Source organism: Salmo salar, chromosome ssa17, assembly GCF_905237065.1.
Source record: "Salmo salar chromosome ssa17, Ssal_v3.1, whole genome shotgun sequence".
Classification (NCBI taxonomy): Eukaryota; Metazoa; Chordata; class Actinopteri; order Salmoniformes; family Salmonidae; genus Salmo; species Salmo salar.
Genome location: NC_059458.1, coordinates 45393848 through 45415020, shown reverse-complemented (window position 1 = coordinate 45415020; position 21173 = coordinate 45393848). Strand labels below are relative to the sequence as shown.

Below are 21173 nucleotides of genomic sequence, written 5' to 3'. Positions count from 1 at the left end.
AACAGTGAAATGTTGATTCCAGTCGGCTTGTGTAGTAAACCCTGTAATAAGCGTGTGTCTCTGTGTGTGGCTCTGTGTCTGTGTTGTCTAGAGAGTGGCGGGTCTCTGTGTGAGGCTCTGTGTCTGTGTGAGGCTCTGTGTCTGTGTGAGGCTCTGTGTCTGTGTTGTCTGGAGAGTGGCGGGTCTCTGTGTGAAGCTCTGTGTCTGTGTGAGGCTCTGTGTCTGTGTGAGGCTCTGTGTCTGTGTGAGGCTCTGTGTCTGTGTGAGGCTCTGTGTCTGTGTGTGAGGCTCTGTGTCTGTGTGAGGCTCTGTGTCTGTGTGAAGCTCTGTGTCTGTGTTGTCTGGAGAGTGGCGGGACTCTGTGTGAGGCTCTGTGTCTGTGTGAAGCTCTGTGGTCTGTGTTGTCTGGAGAGTGGCGGGTCTCTGTGTGAGGCTCTGTGTCTGTGTTGTCTGGAGAGTGGCGGGTCTCTGTGTGAGGCTCTGTGTCTGTGTGAGGCTCTGTGTCTGTGTTGTCTGGAGAGTGGCGGGTCTCTGTGTGAGGCTCTGTGTCTGTGTTGTCTGGAGAGTGGCGGGTCTCTGTGTGACGCTCTGTGTCTGTGTGAGGCTCTGTGTCTGTGTGTGGCTCTGTGTCTGTGTTGTCTGGAGAGTGGCGGGTCTCTGTGTGAGGCTCTGTCTCTGTGTGAGGCTCTGTCTCTGTGTGAGGCTCTGTCTCTGTGTGAGGCTCTGTCTCTGTGTGAGGCTCTCTGTCTGTGTGAGGCTCTGTGTCTGTGTGAGGCTCTGTGTCTGTGTGAGGCTCCGTGTCTGTGTGAGGCTCTGTCTCTGTGTGAGGCTCTGTGTCTGTGTGAGGCTCTGTCTCTGTGTGAGGCTCTGTGTCTGTGTGTGAGGCTCTGTGTCTGTGTGTGAGGCTCTGTGTCTGTGTGAAGCTCTGTGTCTGTGTGAGGCTCTGTGTCTGTGTGAGGCTCTGTGTCTGTGTATGAGGCTCTGTGTCTGTGTGTGAGGCTCTGTGTCTGTGTGAGGCTCTGTGTCTGTGTTGTCTAGAGAGTGGCGGGTCTCTGTGTGAGGCTCTGTCTCTGTGTGAGGCTCTGTGTCTGTGTGAGGCTCTGTGTCTGTGTGAGGCTCTGTGTCTGTGTGAGGCTCTGTGTCTGTGTGTGAGGCTCTGTGTCTGTGTGTGAGGCTCTGTGTCTGTGTGAAGCTCTGTGTCTGTGTGAGGCTCTGTGTCTGTGTGAGGCTCTGTGGTCTGTGTGAAGCTCTGTGTCTGTGTGAGGCTCTGTGTCTGTGTGAGGCTCTGTGTCTGTGTGAGGCTCTGTGTCTGTGTGAGGCTCTGTGTCTGTGTGTGAGGCTCTGTCTCTGTGTGAGGCTCTGTGTCTGTGTGAGGCTCTGTGTCTGTGTGAGGCTCTGTGTCTGTGTGAGGCTCTGTGTCTGTGTGTGAGGCTCTGTCTCTGTGTGAGGCTCTGTCTCTGTGTGAGGCTCTGTGTCTGTGTGAGGCTCTGTGTCTGTGTTGTCTAGAGAGTGGCGGGTCTCTGTGTCTGTGTGAGGCTCTGTGTCTGTGTGAGGCTCTGTGTCTGTGTGAGGCTCTGTGTCTGTGTGAGGCTCTGTGTCTGTGTGAGGCTCTGTCTGTGTGAGGCTCTGTCTGTGTGAGGCTCTGTGTCTGTGTGAGGCTCTGTGTCTGTGTGAGGCTCTGTGTCTGTGTGAGGCTCTGTGGTCTGTGTGAAGCTCTGTCTCTGTGTGAGGCTCTGTGTCTGTGTGAGGCTCTGTGTCTGTGTGAGGCTCTGTGTCTGTGTGAGGCTCTGTGTCTGTGTGTGAGGCTCTGTCTCTGTGTGAGGCTCTGTCTCTGTGTGAGGCTCTGTGTCTGTGTGAGGCTCTGTGTCTGTGTTGTCTAGAGAGTGGCGGGTCTCTGTGTCTGTGTGTGAGGCTCTGTGTCTGTGTGAGGCTCTGTGTCTGTGTGAGGCTCTGTGTCTGTGTGAGGCTCTGTGTCTGTGTGAGGCTCTGTGTCTGTGTTGTCTAGAGAGTGGCGGGTCTCTGTCTCTGTGTTGTCGCCCGGTCTTCATTAACAGTCAGCAGGAGAACTCTTACTGTGGTTCTTCTTCTCTCTTCTGAATTTGGTGCCACACCAACGCGCTGTCCAGAGAGTTAGACAGTTCTCCGCACTGAGACGGAGAAAGGCATCAATGTCACATTTAACCTCATACTAATTTATCGCTTCATTATCTAGAATGTGAAATGTGATTATTAGCCCGCTATGTTGGTTTTACGTTGTGTCGTCTCTTCTCATCTCTCTAAATCGCCGTGGGCCTCAGCCTCCATTCTGTTCCAGCCTCTCTTCTCCTCTCTCTGTCTCTCTCTCTCTCTCTGTGTCTCTCTCTCTCTCTCTCTCTCTCTGTCTCTCTCTCTCTCTCTCTCTCTCTCTCTCTCTCTCTCTGTCTCTCTCTCTCTCTCTCTCTCTCTCTCTCTCTCTCTCTCTCTCTCTCTCTCTCTCTCTCTCTCTCTCTCTGTCTCTCTCTCTCTCTCTCTCTGTCTCTCTCTCTCTCTCTCTCTCTCTCTCTCTCTCTGTGTCTCTCTCTCTCTCTCTCTCTCTCTCTCTCTCTCTGTGTCTCTCTCTCTCTCTCTCTCTCTCTCTCTCTCTCTCTCTCTCTCTCTCTCTCTCCTGTCTGTCCTGGGAATCTCGTAATCACAGGAGAGGCTTGATCAAACACTCCCTCCTGCCTTTTGGGGACTTGACTTGACTCCTTCTCAGTGGAAGAAAGCTCTGTTGATGTGTATAACAGCCATGCTCCCTGTCTGTCCATGTCCCTCAGGAATCTGTCTGTCCTTTAGGTGAACACCTGTCTGTCTGTCTGTCTGTCTGTCTGTCTGTCTGTCTGTCTGTCTGTCTGTCTGTCTGTCTGTCTGTCTGTCTGTCTGTCTGTCCGTCCGTCCGTCCGTCCGTCCGTCCGTCCGTCCGTCCGTCCGTCCGTCCGTCCGTCCGTCTGTCTGTCTGTCTGTCTGTCTGTCTGTCTGTCTGTCTGTCTGTCTGTCTGTCTGTCTGTTCCTCTCCTCCATATAATAATATTTAACCTTTATTTAACCAGGTAGGCTAGTGGAGAACAAGTCCTTTATTTAACCAGGTAGGCCAGTTGAGAACAAGTCCTTTATTTAACCAGGTAGGCTAGTTGAGAACAAGTCCTTTATTTAACCAGGTAGGCTAGTGGAGAACAAGTCCTTTATTTAACCAGGTAGGCCAGTTGAGAACAAGTCCTTTATTTAACCAGGTAGGCTAGTTGAGAACAAGTCCTTTATTTAACCAGGTAGGCTAGTTGAGAACAAGTCCTTTATTTAACCAGGTAGGCCAGTTGAGAACAAGTCCTTTATTTAACCAGGTAGGCTAGTTGAGAACAAGTCCTTTATTTAACCAGGTAGGCCAGTTGAGAACAAGTCCTTTATTTTACCAGGTAGGCCAGTTGAGAACAAGTCCTTTATTTAACCAGGTAGGCTAGTTGAGAACAAGTCCTTTATTTAACCAGGTAGGCCAGTTGAGAACAAGTCCTTTATTTAACCAGGTAGGCCAGTTGAGAACAAGTCCTTTATTTAACCAGGTAGGCCAGTTGAGAACAAGTCCTTTATTTAACCAGGTAGGCTAGTTGAGAACAAGTCCTTTATTTAACCAGGTAGGCTAGTTGAGAACAAGTCCTTTATTTAACCAGGTAGGCTAGTTGAGAACAAGTCCTTTATTTAACCAGGTGGGCTAGTTGAGAACAAGTCCTTTATTTAACCAGGTAGGCCAGTTGAGAACAAGTCCTTTATTTAACCAGGTAGGCTAGTTGAGAACAAGTCCTTTATTTAACCAGGTAGGCTAGTTGAGAACAAGTCCTTTATTTAACCAGGTAGGCTAGTTGAGAACAAGTCCTTTATTTAACCAGGTAGGCTAGTTGAGAACAAGTCCTTTATTTAACCAGGTAGGCTAGTTGAGAACAAGTCCTTTATTTAACCAGGTAGGCTAGTTGAGAACAAGTCCTTTATTTAACCAGGTAGGCTAGTTGAGAACAAGTCCTTTATTTAACCAGGTGGGCTAGTTGAGAACAAGTCCTTTATTTAACCAGGTAGGCTAGTTGAGAACAAGTCCTTTATTTAACCAGGTAGGCTAGTTGAGAACAAGTCCTTTATTTATCCAGGTAGGCTAGTTGAGAACAAGTCCTTTATTTAACCAGGTAGGCTAGTTGAGAACAAGTCCTTTATTTAACCAGGTAGGCCAGTGGAGAACAAGTCCTTTATTTATCCAGGTAGGCTAGTTGAGAACAAGTCCTTTATTTAACCAGGTAGGCTAGTTGAGAACAAGTCCTTTATTTAACCAGGTGGGCCAGTTGAGAACAAGTCCTTTATTTAACCAGGTAGGCTAGTTGAGAACAAGTCCTTTATTTAACCAGGTAGGCTAGTTGAGAACAAGTCCTTTATTTAACCAGGTAGGCTAGTTGAGAACAAGTCCTTTATTTAACCAGGTGGGCCAGTTGAGAACAAGTCCTTTATTTAACCAGGTAGGCTAGTTGAGAACAAGTCCTTTATTTAACCAGGTAGGCTAGTTGAGAACAAGTCCTTTATTTAACCAGGTAGGCTAGTTGAGAACAAGTCCTTTATTTAACCAGGTAGGCTAGTTGAGAACAAGTCCTTTATTTAACCAGGGTAGGCTAGTTGAGAACAAGTCCTTTATTTAACCAGGTAGGCTAGTTGAGAACAAGTCCTTTATTTAACCAGGTAGGCTAGTTGAGAACAAGTCCTTTATTTAACCAGGTAGGCTAGTTGAGAACAAGTCCTTTATTTAACCAGGTAGGCTAGTTGAGAACAAGTCCTTTATTTAACCAGGTAGGCCAGTTGAGAACAAGTCCTTTATTTAACCAGGTAGGCTAGTTGAGAACAAGTCCTTTATTTAACCAGGTAGGCCAGTTGAGAACAAGTCCTTTATTTAACCAGGGTAGGCTAGTTGAGAACAAGTCCTTTATTTAACCAGGTAGGCTAGTTGAGAACAAGTCCTTTATTTAACCAGGTTAGGCTAGTTGAGAACAAGTCCTTTATTTAACCAGGTAGGCCAGTTGAGAACAAGTCCTTTATTTAACCAGGTAGGCCAGTTGAGAACAAGTTCTCATTTACAACTGCGACCTGGCCAAGATAAAGCAAAGCAGTGTGACACAGACAACAACACAGAGTTATACATGGAATAAAACAAACATACAGTCAATAATACAGTAGAAAAAAATAAAGTCTATATACAGTGTGTGCAAATGGCGTGAGGAGGTAAGGCAATAAATAGGCCATAGTAGCAAAGTAATTACAATTTAGCAGATTAATATTGGAGTGATAGATGAGCAGATGATGATGAGCAGATGATGGTCTGTAAGTAGTGGTACTGGTGTGCAAAAGAGCAGCAAAGTAAATAAAAACAATATGGGGATGAGGTAGGTAGATTGGATGGGCTATTTACAGATGGACTATGTACAGCTGCAGCGATCGGTTAGCTGCTCAGATAGGTGATGTTTAAAGTTAGCGAGGGAAATAAAAAGTCTCCAGCTTCAGCGATTTTTGCAATTCGTTCCAGTCACTGGCAGCAGAGAGCTGGAAGGAAAGGCGGCCAAAGGAGGTGTTGGCTTTGGGTATGACCAGTGAGACATACCTGCTGGAGCGCGTGCTATGGGTGGGTGTTGTTATCGTGACCAGTGAGCTGAGATAAGGCGGAGCTTTACCTAGCATAGACTTATAGATGACCTGGAGCCAGTGGGTCTGGCGACAAATATGTAGCGAGGGCCAGCCGACTAGAGCATACAGGTCGCAGTGGTGGGTGGTATAAGGGGCTTTGGTGACAAAACGGATGGCACTGTGATAGACTGCATCCAGTTTGCTGAGTAGAGTATTGGAGGCTATTTTGTAAATGACATCGCCGAAGTCGAGGATCGGTAGGATGGTCAGTTTTACGAGGGTATGTTTGGCAGCATGAGTGAAGGAGGCTTTGTTGCGAAATAGGAAGCCGATTCTAGATTTAATTTTGGATTGAAGATGCTTAATATGAGTCTGAAAGGAGAGTTTACAGTCTAGCCAGACACCTAGGTATTTGAGTCAGAACCGTCCAGAGTAGTGATGCTAGTCGGGCGGGCGGGTGCGGGCAGCAAACGGTTGAAAAGCATGCATTTGGTTTTACTAGCGTTTAAGAGCAGTTGGAAGCCACAGAAGGAGTGTTGTATGGCATTGAATCTCGTTTGGTGGTTAGTTAACAAAGGGCCAGATGTATACAGAATGGTGTCGTCTGCATAGAGGTGGATCAGGGAATCACCCGCAGCAAGAGCGACATTTGAGAAACCAAGGCTGTTGAGTCTGCAGATAAGAATGCGGTGATTGACAGAATCGAAAGCCTTGGCCAGGTCGATGAAGACGGCAGCACAGTATTGTCTTTTATCGATGGTGGTTATGATATCGTTTAGGACCTTGAGCGTGGCTGAGGTGCACCCATGACCAGCTCGAAAACCGGATTGCACAGCGGAGAAGGTACGGTGGGATTCGAAATGGTCAGGGATCTGTTTATTAACTTGGCTTTCAAAGACTTTAGAAAGGCAGGGCATGATGGATATAGGTCTGTAACAGTTTGGGTCTAGAGTGTCACCCCCTTTGAAGAGGGGAAGCTTTCCAATCTTTAGGATCTCGGACGAAATGAGAGGTTGAACAGACTGGTAATAGGGGTTGCAACAATGGCGGCGGATAGTTTTATAAAGAGAGGGTCCAGATTGTCTAGCCCGGCTGATTTGTATGGGTCCAGGTTTTGCAGCTCTTTCAGAACATCAGCTGTCTGGATTTGGGTGAAGGAGAAGCTGGGGAGGTTTGGGCAAGTAGCTGCAGGGGGTGCGGAGCTGTTGGCCGGGGTTGGGGTAACCAGGAGTAAAGCATGGCCAGCCGTAGAGAAATGCTTATTGAAATTCTCGATTATCATGGATTTATCGGTGGTGACAGTGTTTCCTAGCCTCAGTGCAGTGGGCAGCTGGGAGGAGGTGCTCTTATTCTCCATGGACTTTACAGTGTCCCAAAACTTTTTGGAGTTAGAGATACAATATGCAAATTTCTGTTTGAAAAAGCTAGCCTTTGCTCTCCTGACTGACTGCGTGTATTGGTTCCTGACTTTCCTGAAAAGTTGCATATCGCGGGGGCTATTCGATGCTACTGCAGTCCGCCACAGGATGTTTTTGTGCTGGTCAAGGGCAGTCAGGTCTGGAGTGAACCAAGGGCTAAATCTGTTCTTAGTTCTACATTTTTTGAAAGGGGAACGCTTATTTAAGATGGTGAGGAAATTACTTTTCAAGAATGACCAGGCATCCTCGACTGACGGGATGAGGTGAATATCCTTCCAGGATACCCGGGCCAGGTCGATTAGAAAGGCCTGCTTGCAGAAGTGTTTTAGGGAGCAGTTGACAGTGATGAGAGTTGGTCGTTTGACCGCTGACCCATAACGGATGCAGGCAATGAGGCAGTGATCACTGAGATCCTTATTGAAAACAGCAGAAGTGTATTTATAGGGTGAGTTGGTCAGGATGATATCTATGAGGGTGCCCATGGTTACAGATTTAGGGTTGTACCTGGTGGGTTCCTTGATCATTTGTGTGAGATTGAGGGCATCTAGCTGTCATGTCCTGACCAGTAAAACTTGTAGTATGGCAGGGGGGGTTGTTTTTGTGTGTTTTGGGGTTGATTTGTTTAGAGGGGATTTGTTCTAGATTTCATTTTCTATGTTCATTTTCTATGTTGTGTCCGAGTATGGTTTCCAATCAGAGGCAGGTGTCTTTCGTTGTCTCTGATTGGAAGCCATACTTAGGCAGCCTGTTTTTTCCTTTGGGTTTGTGGGTAGTTGTTTTCCGTTTCACCTGCGCCTTGGTCCTCTTTCATCAACGCATGTGACACTAGTTTAGATTGAGGGTGCCCATGGTTACGGATTTAGGGTTGTACCTGGTAGGTTCCTTGATAATTTGTGTGAAATTGAGGGCATCTATCTTAGATTGTAGGACTGCCGGGGTGTTAAGCATGTCCCAGTTTAGGTCACCTAGCAGCACGAGCTCTGAAGATAGATGGGGGGTAATCAATTCACATATGGTGTCCAGGGCACAGCTGGGAGCTGAGGGGGGGTTTATAACAGGCGGCAAGGTTGAGAGACTTGCTTCTGGAGAGATTCATTTTTGAAATTAGAAGCTCGAACTGTTTTGGCACAGACCTGGAAGGTATGACAGAACTTTGCAGGCCATCTCTGGAGTAGATTGCAACTCCTCCCCCTTTGGCAGTTCTATCTTGACGGAAATTGTTGTAGTTGGGTATGGAAATCGCAAAATGTTTGGTGGCCTTCCTAAGCCAGGATTCAGACACGGTTAGGACATCAGGGTTGGCGGAGTGTGCTAAAGCAGTGAATAAAACAAACTTAGGGAGGAGGCTTCTGATGTTAACATGCATGAAACCAAGGCTTTTACGGTTACAGAAGTCAACAAATGAGAGCGCCTGGTGACACACATGGCCTGGGTTAACCTCTTCATCACCAGAGGAACAGAGGAGGAGTAGGATAAGGGTACGGCTAAAGGCTATAAGAACCTGGGGAATGGGAGCGGTGCTGGGGGCAGCAGGGCCTGGGTTAACCTCTACATCACCAGAGGAGGAGTAGGATGAGGGTACGGCTAAAGGCTTTAAGAACCTGGGGAATGGGAGTGGTGCAGGGGGCTGCAGGGCCTGGGTTAACCTCTACATCACCAGAGGAGGAGTAGGATGAGGGTACGGCTAAAGGCTATAAGAACTGGTTGTCTAGTGCGTTGGGGACAGAGAGTAAAAGGAGCAGATTTCTGGGCGTGGTAGAATAGATTCAGGGCATAATGTGCAGACAGGGGTATGGTAGGGTGAGGGTACAGTGGAGGTAAACCCAGGCACCGAGTGATGATAAGAGAAGTTGCATCTCTGGACAGGCTAATTATGCTGGGTGAGGTCATCACATGTGTGGGAGGTGGGACAAAGGAGGTATCTAAGGCATGTACAGTGGGACTAGGGGCTCCGCAGTAAACTAAAACAATGATAAATACCCTAAACAACAGTATACAAGGCATATTGACATTTGAGAGAGACATAAAGCGAGGCTTTAAGCAAACACAGGTGTTGATTGGGAGAGCTAGCTAAGGCAACAACGGGTAAGACAACAAGAGCTAATCAGCTAAGACAACAACAACAGGTAAAATGGCGATGAAGGTCGGTTAACTACACGCAGGACCTGAGTTCGGGGCTGTACCGTGATTACCGTGATTAATGGACAGTCCAGCAGGCATCAGCTATGTAGCCAAGTGATCATAGGGTCCAGGGGGCAGCAATAGATGGAACAGGGAAGCCGCGGGGTAGTCGTTACTAAGCTAGCACGCGGGAGACTCAGTGTTTAAAGTTAGCAGGCCGGGGTAAGTAGAAGAGTCTGCTTCGACGTTCGGCAAAGAGCGGATGGAGTTAAGTCGGCGGACCAGTCGTGGTGGTACGGCGGGGCGCCGTGTCAACAAAGGGTCCGGGCCAGATGACGAAAGAGGTAATTGTAGTTGTAGTAATTTCGTTTGCTAGCCGGGAGATGCGCCTGGCTCGCGGCTAACTGGTTCTAGCTTCGGGCCAGGGACGTTTGCCACTATAGCCACTCGTTAGCACCTAGCTAGCAGCGATGATCCGATGCAAAGGTCCAGAGCTTACGGCAAGGATCCGGTGGAGTGGTGGATTCTAGCCGTGTTGGGGTAGAGTCCGGGAGGAATCAGCTGAGTAACCGGGTGATCACAGAGTAGACCGGGAGGTGGGCCTGGCTCAGGGCTAGCTTCGGGGCAGGGTCACTCGGTGGCAACTAGCTAGCTGGGATGATCAGGAGTAATGGTCCAGGGTTTACGGCAAGAATCCGGCGTTGTAGTGGAGAAAACAGTCCGATGCTGGCAAATATTTCTTTTTTAAACGGCTGGTGTCTGTGCAGAAGGAAAGGCCGCTAACAATGGCTAAATAGCTAGTAGCTAATTAGCTGGTTAGCCTCTGATGGAGGTTCTGGCTATAAGGTCAAAAAAAAATAGCGGATCCTTGTAACATTAAGTGAAGCGGGTTACCGGAAGGTATATTTAATTAATAAATGGAAGACGAAAAATACAAAAGTACACGAGAGGAGGACAAACCACATCTGCACTACTACGCCATCTTGGAACCAAATCTTTCTGTCTGTCTCGTCCGTCTGTCCCGTCTGTCTCGTCCGTCCGTCAGTCCATCTCCCTCAGGAGTCTTTCTGTCCCTTAGGTGAACATCTGTCTGTCTGTCTGTCTGTCTGTCTGTCTGTCTGTCTGTCTGTCTGTCTGTCTGTCTGTCTGTCTGTCTGTCTGTCTGTCTGTCTGTCTGTCTCACGTATAACAATGTCTGTCTGTCTGTCTGTCTGTCTGTCTGTCTGTCTGTCTGTCTGTCTGTCTGTCTGTCTGTCTGTCTCTCCTGCTCCTTCAGGGATTAACTGTCTCTCTCTCTACCCAGGTGAATGTCTGTCTGTCTGTCTGTCTGTCTGTCTGTCTGTCTGTCTGTCTGTCTGTCTGTCTGTCTGTCTGTCTGTCTGTCTGTCTGTCTGTCTGTCTGTTCCTCTCCTCCAGGTATTAACTGTCTGTCTCTCTCTCTACCCAGGTGAACACCTGCGTGTGTGTTCTCAGGGCTACACCTGTTGTACGTCCGACATGGAGGAGAAACTGGGGCAGCAGAGCAAGCTGGAGTTTGAGAACCTGGTGGAGGACACCAGTCAAACACTCAGGACAACCTTGGTGTCCAGACATCAACAGTTTGACGGTAAGACAGACACGACTAGCTGGGGTTTTCTTGTCTGTCATTGTGTGTCCTGATCTCCGTAGCAAAAAAGGTCGGAGCTCATTTTGGATATCAGCTGACTCCATTGCTGTTATTGTACCCAGTAAGCAGTTGGTACAAAAGTGGATGTTATTGGAAACGCCCCGCCTATCTAGTGATGGGGGGGGGGGGAACACTGAGTTGTGAACCCTGACGTGTCTGTGAAATGGAACTGGTGACCTCACTGGGCAAAGTCTAGTTCCTCACTCACACCGTGAATCTGTTGTCCTGCTACCTCACACCGTGAATCTGTTGTCCTGCTACCTCACACCGTGAATCTGTTGTCCTGCTACCTCACACCGTGAATCTGTTGTCCTGCTACCTCACACCGTGAATCTGTTGTTCTGTCAGGGAGGGAGGAGGTGAGATGGAGAGGGTAGAGTGTGGAGGGGAGGGAGGGAGGAGGTGAGATGGAGAGGGTGGAGTGTGTCAGGGAGGGAGGAGGTGAAGTGGAGAGGGGGGAGGGAGGAGGTGAGATGGAGAGGGTGGAGTGTGGAGGGGAGGAAGGAGGTGAGATGGAGAGGGTAGAGTGTGGAGGGGAGGGAGGAGGTGAGATGGAGAGGGTGGAGTGTGTCAGGGAGGGAGGAGGTGAAGTGGAGAGGGGGGAGGGAGGAGGTGAGATGGAGAGGGTAGAGTGTGGAGGGGAGGGAGGGAGGAGGTGAGATGGAGAGGGTGGAGTGTGTAGGGGAGGGAGGAGGTGAGATGGAGAGGGTAGAGTGTGTCAGGGAGGGAGGAGGTGAGATGGAGAGGGTGGAGTGTGTAGGGGAGGGAGGGAGGAGGTGAGATGGAGAGGGTGGAGTGTGGAGGGGAGGGAGGAGGTGAGATGGAGTTAGGAGGTGAGATGGAGAGGGTGGAGCGTGTCGTAGAGGGAGGAGGTGAGATGGAGAGTGTAGAGGTGAGGGAGGAGGTGAGATGGAGAGGGTAGAGGTGAGATGGAGGGAGGAGGTGAGATGGAGGGAGGAGGTGAGGGAGGAGGTGAGGTGGAGGGAGGAGGTGAGATGGAGGGAGGAGGTGAGAGAGGCGGTGAGATGGAGGGAGGAGGTGAGATGGAGAGAGGAGGTGAGATGGAGAGGGTAGAGGTGAGGGAGGAGGTGAGATGGAGGGAGGAGGTGAGATGGAGGGAGGAGGTGAGATGGAGAGGGTAGAGGTGAGGGAGGAGGTGAGATGGATGGAGGAGGTGAGGGAGGAGGTGAGATGGAGGGAGGAGGTGAGATGGAGGGAGGAGGTGAGGGAGGAGGTGAGGTGGAGGGAGGAGGTGAGATGGAGGGAGGAGGTGAGAGAGGCGGTGAGATGGAGGGAGGAGGTGAGATGGAGAGAGGAGGTGAGATGGAGAGGGTAGAGGTGAGGGAGGAGGTGAGATGGAGGGAGGAGGTGAGATGGAGGGAGGAGGTGAGATGGAGAGGGTAGAGGTGAGGGAGGAGGTGAGATGGATGGAGGAGGTGAGGGAGGAGGTGAGATGGAGGGAGGAGGTGAGATGGAGGTGAGATGGAGGGAGGAGGTGAGATGGAGAGGGTAGGGGAGGGAGGAGGTGAGATGGAGGGAGGAGGTGAGATGGAGGGAGGAGGTGAGATGGAGAGGGTGGAGTGTGGAGGGGAGGGAGGAGGTGAGATGGAGAGGGTGGAGTGTGGAGGGGAGGGAGGAGGTGAGATGGAGAGGGTAGAGTGTGTCAGGGAGGGAGGGAGGAGGTGAGATGGAGAGGGTGGAGTGTGTCAGGGAGGGAGGAGGTGAGATGGAGAGGGTGGAGTGTGGAGGGGAGGGGAGGGAGGAGGTGAGATGGAGAGGGTAGAGTGTGTCAGGGAGGGAGGGAGGAGGTGAGTTGGAGAGGGTAGAGTGTGTCAGGGAGGGAGGAGGTGAGATGGAGAGGGTGGAGTGTGTCAGGGAGGGAGGGAGGAGGTGAGATGGAGAGGGAGGAGGTGAGGGAGGAGGTGAGATAAACCGGCCTATCAAAGCACTTCTTGGTGGTGATGGAAGTGCAGAGCTAAGAGTCGCTGGTCATTCAGTCGGGCACAGCGACGATAGTGGACATCTCGGAGCCTGAGCCACAGAGAGATTGGACATGTCAGACAACACAACAGCCAGCTGGTCCTGGGGATGCTGAGAGCACGGCTAGAGATGCCGTCTGGGCCGGCAGCCCTGTGATGGTTGACTCATATGAATATTCATTCAGAAGAGGGTTATGGGTTGGGTAATGAGAGGCCATGGGGCCACCTAGGAAGGTAGTAGGTTTAGACTACTCTGTCACCTCTCTCTAATTTCTCTCTCTCCTCTCTGTTCTTTCTCCTCTCTCTGTCTCCTCTGTCCTCTCTCCTCTCTCTAATCTCTCCTCTCTCTCCTCTTTCCCTTCTCTCCTCTCTCTAATCTCTCCTCTGTCCTCTCTCCTCTCTCTAATCTCACCTCTCTCTCCTCTGTCCTCTCTCCTCTCTCTAATCTCTCCTCTGTCCTCTCTCCTCTCTCTAATCTCTCCTCTGTCCTCTCTCCTCTCTCCTCTCTCTCCTCTGTCCTCTCTCCTCTCTCTCCTCTTTCCCTTCTCTCCTCTCTCCTCTCTCTCCTCTCTCCTCTCTCTAATCTCTCCTCTCTCTCCTCTGTCCTCTCTCCTCCCTCTGTAGTCTCCCTCCCCTCTGTATCCTCTCTCTCCTCCCTCTGTAGTCTCCCTCCCCTCCCTCTCCATCTCTCTCCTCCCTCTGTAGTCTCCCTCCCCTCCCTCTCCTCTCTCTCCTCCCTCTGTAGTCTCCCTCCCCTCTGTCTCCTCTCTCTCCTCCCTCTGTAGTCTCCCTACCCTCCCTCCCCTCTGTCTCCTCTCTCTCCTCCCTCTGTAGTCTCCCTCCCCTCCCTCCCCTCCCTCTCCTCTCCCTCCTCCCTCTGTAGTCTCCCTCCCCTCCCTCTCCTCTCCCTCCTCCCTCTGTAGTCTCCCTACCCTCCCTCTCCTCTCTCTCCTCCCTCTGTAGTCTCCCTCCCCTCCCTCTCCTCTCTCTCCTCCCTCTGTAGTCTCCCTCCCCTCCCTCTCCTCTCTCTCCTCCCTCTGTAGTCTCCCTCCCCTCTGTCTCCTCTCTCTCCTCCCTCTGTAGTCTCCCTCCCCTCCCTCTCCTCTCTCTCCTCCCTCTGTAGTCTCCCTCTCCTCTCTCTCCTCCCTCTGTAGTCTCCCTAACCCTCCCTCCCCTCTGTCTCCTCTCTCTCCTCCCTCTGTAGTCTCCCTCCCCTCCCTCTCCTCTCTCTCCTCCCTCTGTAGTTTCCCTCCCCTCTGTCTCCTCTCTCTCCTCCCTCTGTAGTCTCCCTCCCCTCCCTCCCTCTCCTCTCTCTCCTCCCTCTGTAGTCTCCCTCCCCTCTCTCTCCTCCCTCTGTAGTCTCCCTCCCCACTCTCTCCTCCCTCTGTAGTCTCCCTCCCCTCTCTCTCCTCCCTCTGTAGTCTCCCTCTCCTCTCTCTCCTCCCTCTGTAGCCTCCCTCCCCTCTGTCTCCTCTCTCTCCTCCCTCTGTAGTCTCCCTCCCCTCCCTCTCCTCTCTCTCCTCCCTCTGTAGTCTCCCTCCCCTCTGTCTCCTCTGTCTCCTCTCTCTCCTCCCTCTGTAGTCTCCCTACCCTCCCTCTCCTCTCTCTCCTCCCTCTGTAGTCTCCCTCCCCTCTGTCTCCTCTGTCTCCTCTCTCTCCTCCCTCTGTAGTCTCCCTCCCCTCCATCCCCTCTGTCTCCTCTCTCTCCTCCCTCTGTAGTCTCCCTACCCTCCCTCCCCTCTGTCTCCTCTCTCTCCTCCCTCTGTAGTCTCCCTCCCCTCCCTCTCCTCTCTCTCCTCCCTCTGTAGTCTCCCTCCCCTCCCTCTCCTCTCTCTCCTCCCTCTGTAGTCTCCCTCCCCTCCCTCTCCTCTCTCTCCTCCCTCTGTAGTCTCCCTACCCTCCCTCTCCTCTCTCTCCTCCCTCTGTAGTCTCCCTCCCCTCTGTCTCCTCTCTCTCCTCCCTCTGTAGTTTCCCTCCCCTCCCTCTCCTCTCTCTCCTCCCTCTGTAGTCTCCCTCCCCTCCCTCCCCTCTGTCTCCTCTCTCTCCTCCCTCTGTAGTCTCCCTCCCCTCCCTCTCCTCTCTCTCCTCCCTCTGTAGTCTCCCTCCCCTCCCTCTCCTCTCTCTCCTCCCTGTGTAGTCTCCCTCCCCTCTGTCTCCTCTCTCTCCTCCCTCTGTAGTCTCCCTACCTCTCCTCTCTCTCCTCCCTCTGTAGTCTCCCTCCCTCTCCCCACTCTCCTCCCTCTGTAGTCTCCCTCCCCTCCCTCTCCTCTCTCTCCTCCCTCTGTAGTCTCCCTCCCCTCTGTCTCCTGTCTCTCTCCTCCCTCTGTAGTCTCCCTCCCTCTCCTCTCTCTCCTCCCTCTGTAGTCTCCCTCCCTCTCCTCTCTCTCCTCCCTCTGTAGTCTCCCTACCCTCCCTCTCCTCTCTCTCCTCCCTCTGTAGTCTCCCTCCCCTCTGTCTCCTCTCTCTCCTCCCTCTGTAGTCTCCCTACCCTCTCTCCCCTCTGTCTCCTCTCTCTCCTCCCTCTGTAGTCTCCCTCCCCTCCCTCTCCTCTGTCTCCTCTCTCTCCTCCCTCTGTAGTCTCCCTCCCCTCTGTCTCCTCTGTCTCCTCTCTCTCCTCCCTCTGTAGTCTCCCTCCCCTCCCTCTCCTCTCTCTCCTCCCTCTGTAGTCTCCCTACCCTCCCTCCCCTCTGTCTCCTCTCTCTCCTCCCTCTGTAGTTTCCCTCCCCTCCCTCTCCTCTCTCTCCTCCCTCTGTAGTCTCCCTCCCCTCCCTCTCCTCTCTCTCCTCCCTCTGTAGTCTCCCTCCCCTCCCTCTCCTCTCTCTCCTCCCTCTGTAGTCTCCCTCCCCTCCCTCTCCTCTCTCTCCTCCCTCTGTAGTCTCCTTCCCCTCCCTCCCCTCCCTCTCCTCTCTCTCCTCCCTCTGTAGTCTCCCTACCCTCCCTCCCCTCCCTCTCCTCTCTCTCCTCCCTCTGTAGTCTCCCTCCCCTCTGTCTCCTCTGTCTCCTCTCTCTCCTCCCTCTGTAGTCTCCCTCCCCTCCCTCTCCTCTCTCTCCTCCCTCTGTAGTCTCCCTCCCCTCCCTCTCCTCTCTCTCCTCCCTCTGTAGTCTCCCTCCCCTCCCTCTCCTCTCTCTCCTCCCTCTGTAGTCTCCCTCCCCTCCCTCTCCTCTCTCTCCTCCCTCTGTAGTCTCCCTCCCTCCCCTCCCTCTCCTCCCTCTCCTCCCTCTGTAGTCTCCCTCCCCTCCCTCTCCTCTCTCTCCTCCCTCTGTAGTCTCCCTCCCCTCTGTCTCCTCTCTCTCCTCCCTCTGTAGTCTCCCTCCCCTCCCTCTCCTCTCTCTCCTCCCTCTGTAGTCTCCCTCCCCTCTGTCTCCTCTGTCTCCTCTCTCTCCTCCCTCTGTAGTCTCCCTCCCCTCCCTCTCCTCTCTCTCCTCCCTCTGTAGTCTCCCTCCCCTCCCTCTCCTCTCTCTCCTCCCTCTGTAGTCTCCCTCCCCTCTGTCTCCTCTCTCTCCTCCCTCTGTAGTCTCCCTCCCCTCCCTCTCCTCTCTCTCCTCCCTCTGTAGTCTCCCTCCCCTCTGTCTCCTCTGTCTCCTCTCTCTCCTCCCTCTGTAGTCTCCCTCCCCCTCCCTCTCCTCTCTCTCCTCCCTCTGTAGTCTCCCTCCCCTCCCTCTCCTCTCTCTCCTCCCTTTGTAGTCTCCTTCCCCTCCCTCCCCTCCCTCTCCTCTCTCTCCTCCCTCTGTAGTCTCCCTACCCTCCCTCCCCTCCCTCTCCTCTCTCTCCTCCCTCTGTAGTCTCCCTCCCCTCTGTCTCCTCTGTCTCCTCTCTCTCCTCCCTCTGTAGTCTCCCTCCCCTCCCTCTCCTCTCTCTCCTCCCTCTGTAGTCTCCCTCCCCTCCCTCTCCTCTCTCTCCTCCCTCTGTAGTCTCCCTCCCCTCCCTCTCCTCTCTCTCCTCCCTCTGTAGTCTCCCTCCCCTCCCTCTCCTCTCTCTCCTCCCTCTGTAGTCTCCCTCCCCTCCCTCTCCTCCCTCTCCTCCCTCTGTAGTCTCCCTCCCCTCCCTCTCCTCTCTCTCCTCCCTCTGTAGTCTCCCTCCCCTCCCTCTCCTCTCTCTCCTCCCTCTGTAGTCTCCTTCCCCTCCCTCCCCTCCCTCTCCTCCCTCTGTAGTCTCCCTACCCTCCCTCCCCTCCCTCTCCTCTCTCTCCTCCCTCTGTAGTCTCCCTCCCCTCTGTCTCCTCTGTCTCCTCTCTCTCCTCCCTCTGTAGTCTCCCTCCCCTCCCTCTCCTCTCTCTCCTCCCTCTGTAGTCTCCCTCCCCTCCCTCTCCTCTCTCTCCTCCCTCTGTAGTCTCCCTCCCCTCCCTCTCCTCTCTCTCCTCCCTCTGTAGTCTCCCTCCCCTCCCTCTCCTCTCTCTCCTCCCTCTGTAGTCTCCCTCCCTCCCCTCCCTCTCCTCCTTCTCCTCCCTCTGTAGTCTCCCTCCCCTCCCTCTCCTCTCTCTCCTCCCTCTGTAGTCTCCCTCCCCTCTGTCTCCTCTCTCTCCTCCCTCTGTAGTCTCCCTCCCCTCCCTCTCCTCTCTCTCCTCCCTCTGTAGTCTCCCTCCCCTCTGTCTCCTCTCCTCCGTCTCCCCTCTCTCTCTCCTCCCTCTGTAGTCTCCCTCCCCTCCCTCTCCTCTCTCTCCTCCCTCTGTAGTCTCCTTCCCCTCCCTCCCCTCCCTCTCCTCTCTCTCCTCCCTCTGTAGTCTCCCTACCCTCCCTCCCCTCCCTCTCCTCTCTCTCCTCCCTCTGTAGTCTCCCTCCCCTCTGTCTCCTCTGTCTCCTCTCTCTCCTCCCTCTGTAGTCTCCCTCCCCTCCCTCTCCTCTCTCTCCTCCCTCTGTAGTCTCCCTCCCCTCCCTCTCCTCTCTCTCCTCCCTCTGTAGTCTCCCTCCCCTCCCTCTCCTCTCTCTCCTCCCTCTGTAGTCTCCCTCCCCTCCCTCTCCTCTCTCTCCTCCCTCTGTAGTCTCCCTCCCCTCCCTCTCCTCCCTCTCCTCCCTCTGTAGTCTCCCTCCCCTCCCTCTCCTCTCTCTCCTCCCTCTGTAGTCTCCCTCCCCTCTGTCTCCTCTCTCTCCTCCCTCTGTAGTCTCCCTCCCCTCCCTCTCCTCTCTCTCCTCCCTCTGTAGTCTCCCTCCCCTCTGTCTCCTCTGTCTCCTCTCTCTCCTCCCTCTGTAGTCTCCCTCCCCTCCCTCTCCTCTCTCTCCTCCCTCTGTAGTCTCCCTACCCTCCCTCCCCTCCCTCTCCTCTCTCTCCTCCCTCTGTAGTCTCCCTCCCCTCTGTCTCCTCTGTCTCCTCTCTCTCCTCCCTCTGTAGTCTCCCTCCCCTCCCTCTCCTCTCTCTCCTCCCTCTGTAGTCTCCCTCCCCTCTGTCTCCTCTGTCTCCTCTCTCTCCTCCCTCTGTAGTCTCCCTCCCCTCTGTCTCCTCTCTCTCCTCCCTCTGTAGTCTCCCTCCCCCTCCCTCTCCTCTCTCTCCTCCCTCTGTAGTCTCCCTCCCCTCCCTCTCCTCTCTCTCCTCCCTCTGTAGTCTCCCTCCCCTCCCTCTCCTCTCTCTCCTCCCTCTGTAGTCTCCCTCCCCTCCCTCTCCTCCCTCTCCTCCCTCTGTAGTCTCCCTCCCTCTCCTCTCTCTCCTCCCTCTGTAGTCTCCTTCCCCTCCCTCTCCTCTCTCTCCTCCCTCTGTAGTCTCCCTCCCCTCCCTCTCCTCTCTCTCCTCCCTCTGTAGTCTCCCTACCCTCCCTCCCCTCTGTCTCCTCTCTCTCCTCCCTCTGTAGTCTCCCTCCCCTCCCTCTCCTCTCTCTCCTCCCTCTGTAGTCTCCCTCCCCTCCCTCTCCTCTCTCTCCTCCCTCTGTAGTCTCCCTCCCCTCTGTCTCTCCTCTCTCCTCCCTCTGTAGTCTCCCTCCCCTCTGTCTCTCCTCTCTCCTCCCTCTGTAGTCTCCCTCCCCTCTGTCTCCTCTCTCTCCTCCCTCTGTAGTCTCCCTCCCCTCCCTCTCCTCTCTCTCCTCCCTCTGTAGTCTCCCTCCCCTCCCTCTCCTCTCTCTCCTCTCTCTCCTCCCTCTGTAGTCTCCCTCCCCTTCTCCCACGTTGCAGGGTTTGAGTCCATCCCTCCTTCATTCCACATGCCCTCATTTCTGCCCCGTTATTTATAGTAGCCCATTTAGAACCCTTTATCAGTGCTGTTGATTACCGACGGCCTCTCCGATGCATTATTGAGTAATCCTGATGCTGGAAAGTGACTGTAGCTCCACGTCAAGATTAAGTTAGCTAGCCGCACTGGGATTAAGTTAGCCAGCCACACTGGGATTAAGTTAGTCCAGGGATCCAGAGATTTCTCTCCATCTCTTTTAGTAGGCTGAGTCTGATCTGTAGCGGCATTCCCAAATGGCTCCCCTATGGACCCTGGTCAAATGTAGTGCACTATCTAGGGTGATAGGATGCCATTCTAAAGTAGTGCACTACCTAGGGTGATAGGATGCCGTTCCAAAAGTAGTGCACTATCTAGGGTGATAGGATGCCGTTCTAAAGTAGTGCACTATCTAGGGACTAGGATGCCATTTGGGATGCATGCCTATTCCTGTTCTAGTCGGTGTGTTTTCTATATCACCACATCATCTCTGATATTAATGTGTTTTCTATATCATCTCTGATATTAATGTGTTTTCTATATCACCACATCATCTCTGATATTAATGTGTTTTCTATATCACCACATCATCTCTGATATTAATGTGTTTTCTATATCATCACATCATCTCTGATATTAATGTGTTTTCTATATCATCTCTGATATTAATGTGTTTTCTATATCATCACATCATCTCTGATATTAATGTGTTTTCTATATCATCACATCATCTCTGATATTAATGTGTTTTCTATATCACCACATCATCTCTGATATTTGTGTGTTTTCAATCACATTTTTCACACTATACTAGGTGTATTTTTTGGGGGGGGAAATTAAATATGGAAATGTATTGACTGTACCGTTAAAATAATGTACTTCTGGAAATATTTTCACTTCTAAACGTCTATATGTCACGTTGTTCTGTGTGTTTGTTTTCATTTAAGGAAATATGGAGCTAAATTAACGCTGCAAGCAGCATTGCCGGGGTTCAAGCTAGGTACTGTTATTCATTGTTGGTACATTTTTTAATTACATTTTTTTTCAACCTTTATTTAATCAGGTAGGCCAGTTGAGAACAAGTCCTTTATTTAACCAGGGTAGGCCAGTTGAGAACAAGTCCTTTATTTAACCAGGTAGGCTAGTTGAGAACAAGTCCTTTATTTAACCAGGGTAGGCCAGTTGAGAACAAGTCCTTTATTTAACCAGGTAGGCCAGTTGAGAACAAGTCCTTTATTTAACCAGGTAGGCCAGTTGAGAACAAGTCCTTTATTTAACCAGGTAGGCTAGTTGAGAACAAGTCCTTTATTTAACCAGGGTAGGCCAGTTGAGAACAAGTCCTTTATTTAACCAGGTAGGCCAGTTGAGAACAAGTCCTTTATTTAACCAGGTAGGCCAGTTGAGAACAAGTCCTTTATTTAACCAGGTAGGCTAGTTGAGAACAAGTCCTTTATTTAACCTGGTAGGCCAGTTGAGAACAAGTTCTCATTTACAACTGCGACCTGGCCAAGATAAAGCAAAGCAGTTCGACAAAAACAACAACACAGAGTTACACATGGAGTAAAACAACACATACAGTCAATAATACAGTATAAAAATAAGTCTATATACAATGTGAGCAAATGGAGTAAGGAGGTAAGGCAATAAATAGGCCAATAGTGGCGAAGTAATTACAATTTAGCAATTTACACTGGAGTGATAGATGTGCAAATGAGGATGTGCAAGTAGAAATACTGATGTGGAAAAGAGCGGAAAAACTAAAACACATATGGGGATGAGGTAGGTAGTTGGTTGGATGGGCTATTTACAGATGGGCTACGTACAGCTGCAGCGATCGGTGAGCTGCTCTGACAGCTGAGGCTTAAAGTTAGTGAGGGAGATTAAAGTCTCCAACTTCAGCGAGTTTTTTTTTTTTGCATTTTTGAAGTGAGTTGTTGTTATAAGATGGCAAAGGTGTTAGTAGTACCTCAAGAGGGGCATTGGGAGTATTGATAATGTTTCACAATGAAATACAGACATGCACATAGTCAAACACACACAGAGAGATATTGTACAGTATTCCCGTCTTGTTTAGGATTATATGGTTAAAATATTTTTTTTGTTGCACAATTCCAGAATTTGATTCATTTTGCATCAGATTCACTGAGGGACATTTTATTTTGAAGGCAAACCACCAACAGCAGCAGGACAATCGGTCC

At 51.7% G+C, this 21173-nt stretch overlaps 1 protein-coding gene across 2 annotated transcripts in view; it reads left to right on the top strand.

Moving 5' to 3' along the window:
* LOC106575058 (glypican-6) overlaps nucleotides 1-21173 on the top strand; it is a 360069-nt gene that overhangs the window by 57079 nt on the left and 281817 nt on the right. For both annotated transcript variants that reach the window (XM_045699649.1, XM_045699651.1), the window contains exon 2: nucleotides 10648-10806. In XM_045699649.1, coding sequence (XP_045555605.1) covers nucleotides 10648-10806 — 159 coding nt within the window. The remainder of the gene's footprint in view (nucleotides 1-10647; nucleotides 10807-21173) is intronic.